Below are 2,602 nucleotides of genomic sequence, written 5' to 3'. Positions count from 1 at the left end.
CTTGATGTGCAGATGAATGAATTTGAGCTCTTGTCTGTTTTATCATACAATAGGGTTATTTCCAGTTTTGCTCACATAGAGGGATAAAAGAATCACAAGTTTACATAGTGGTTATATTTGATTGACTATTATTAAAGCAATTTTATTGAATGTTTTGTCAATTGTAACAGTATTAAGCATGAGTTGGGTGCAAAACAAATGATAAGTACATGGCAACTTGAATAACTGAAATGAAGAGTGAGGAGGGCTTATATTTAAGTAAATGTATGTCTCTGTGTTAATGGGTACTACTGTGTTTTTGCATGAGCTTGTAAAATAAATTGGTTGCTATTTTCAGTATTCTTGGTGGAGTAATAGTGTCAATGAGATTATTCCCAACTGATATTTGGTAAGAAGAACTGTAAAAAACATGCATAAGTCCCTACACAGACATCATTTTGATGTATTTAATGAAGTTCATATTCTCTGTATTTGTTTGCTTTTATAGTTTGTTATTTGAGTTAAAAGTGTGCAGTATTACTGGTCAAGAAAAAAGGTATCCAGACTTAATATGTAGAGAAACATAACAAACACAATGCAAATAAAAATATCTTTATTTTGATGACAGCACATGAAAATTCAGTGTTTCCTTCAACATCAACTACAAGGACATCAGGATGCAGTGTGGAAGGCACTCACTATCTTCATGAACTTCATCTATACCATCTAGAGTAGCACAAGATGTTTTATGAACAAAACTGTGTGAACCAACTCAGTGGTAAATTGAATGTTTGCTTGATATTGTGTATGGGAGTTTATGATGGATGCCATGAATTTTCAAGAACCATATAGAAGTAACATTTTGGAAGATTGCATTAACAGATCCTTGGGTGTGTAGGAGAAATCAGAGCATCTTAATGGTTACAATGAGTGTTATCCTATATGCCATAATCATAATAATTTTAAGTGTTGAACTCATAATGGGAAGTTTAGGAAATGTATTCATCGTGCTGGTGAACATCAAGAACTGGGTCAAGAGAAGAACGATTTCTACAGTGGATCAGATCCTTATGGCTCTTGCCATTTCTAGATTTGCTTTTCTGTGCTCAATAGTCACAAATGTATTGGTATATGTGCTGCTCCCATTTCCAATTAAAACTAAAAATCTTATTAGAATAACTAGTACACACTGGACAATAACCAACCATTTCAGCATCTGGCTTGCTACATGCCTCAGCATCTTTTATTTTCTCAAGATAGCCAATTTCTCAAACTTTGTTTTCCTATACCTAAAATGGAGAGTTAAAAAAGTGGTTTTAGTGATGCTGCTAGCATCTTTTCTCCCCTTGTTTTTAAACATTTTGGCCATAAACAGATGTATTGATGTTTGGATTGATGGACACAAAGCCAATATGTCCTACAGTGTTATCTCCAGTAACTCTACTCAGTTTTCTAATCTATTAATCACTAACACTATATTCACACTCATCCCTTTCACTGTTTCTCTGATAACTTTCCTCCTGCTCATCTTCTCACTATGGAGACATTTGAAGAACATGCATCACAATGCCAAAGATTCTAGAGATGTCAGTTCCAAAGCCCACATAAAGACCCTGCAAACTGTGATCATCTTCCTATTATTATATGCTGCTTTCTTCCTGTCACTTCCTTTACAATTTTGGAATGATGACTTTCAGCAGAAATATCTGATTATTTTGTTTTTACGAGGTATAGCAATTGCTTTTCCCTCAGGCCACTCCTATGTCTTAATTCTGGGAAACATTCATCTGAGACAGGCATCCTTTTCTGTGCTCTGGTGGCTGAGGTGCAGACTCAAAGGTGTAGAATGCTTGGGTCCCTAAAACATATCAGAAATCAGCTTCCAAATTTTATAGAAAATTCAGTTAATAAGTGCTGTGGATATCGCTCTGTATAAATAAACACTGATTGGCCAGTGGCCAGACAGGAAGTATAGGTGGGACTAACAGAAAAGAGAATTGAGGGAACAGGAAGGCAGAGAGACACTGCCTAGAGCTGCCACCAGGACAAGGAAGATGTAAGGTACCAATAAGCCACGAGCCATGTGGCAAAGTATAGATTAATAGAAATGGACTAAATATAAGAGTAAGAGCTAGATATTGATAGGCCTGAGCCAATGGCCAAGCAGTTTAAATAATGTAAGAGTCTGTGGGTTTATTTTATAAGTAGGCTCCGGGACTGGCAGGACTTGATGGGAGCTGGAGAGAAATTCTCCAGCTACAAATAAGTGTTAGCTTTTAGGGAGAAATAGATACAGGAAAGAGTCAGAGATGGGTTAGCCTTCAGACAGAGTTTATTATGAAGACAGACAGGATTCTACTAAGTTTGCTGGAAGCACCCAGAGGGCCTGGATGTAAATATCATTTCTGCAAGAGAGAGAAGAATTTGTTTATGTAAGATCCTTGTGAGAAAGTAGAAGAGGAAAGGTGTTATGCCAGGAGGAAATGAGCCCAAAGCAGGCTAACATTATCTAACTAGACTTAGAGACATCACGTGTGCCTATATTTCTTAATGAAGCAGATGATTAAAATGGCCCCAAACCATTCCTTTGAAAGGGGCCTCTGCAAGATGAATGGGCCTTGTC

The 2,602-nt window shown here is 36.9% G+C and overlaps 1 protein-coding gene across 1 annotated transcript; it reads left to right on the top strand.

The window, feature by feature from the left end:
- Positions 1-905: 905 nt before the first annotated feature.
- LOC128099811 (taste receptor type 2 member 140-like) lies at positions 906-1,841 on the top strand. The gene has a single exon (XM_052721624.1). It carries the CDS (start codon positions 906-908, stop codon positions 1,839-1,841), a length of 936 nt encoding a protein of 311 aa, XP_052577584.1.
- Positions 1,842-2,602: the final 761 nt, after the last annotated feature.

This window comes from Peromyscus californicus, unplaced genomic scaffold, assembly GCF_007827085.1.
Source record: "Peromyscus californicus insignis strain IS unplaced genomic scaffold, ASM782708v3 Scaffold_6__1_contigs__length_162567912, whole genome shotgun sequence".
NCBI lineage: Eukaryota > Metazoa > Chordata > Mammalia > Rodentia > Cricetidae > Peromyscus > Peromyscus californicus.
This window is presented reverse-complemented; position numbering and strand designations above follow the sequence as displayed.

Bases quoted from the DNA above. Each gene is read 5' to 3' on its own strand.
- LOC128099811 (XM_052721624.1), top strand. From the start codon at position 906: ATGAGTGTTATCCTATATGCCATAATCATAATAATTTTAAGTGTTGAA.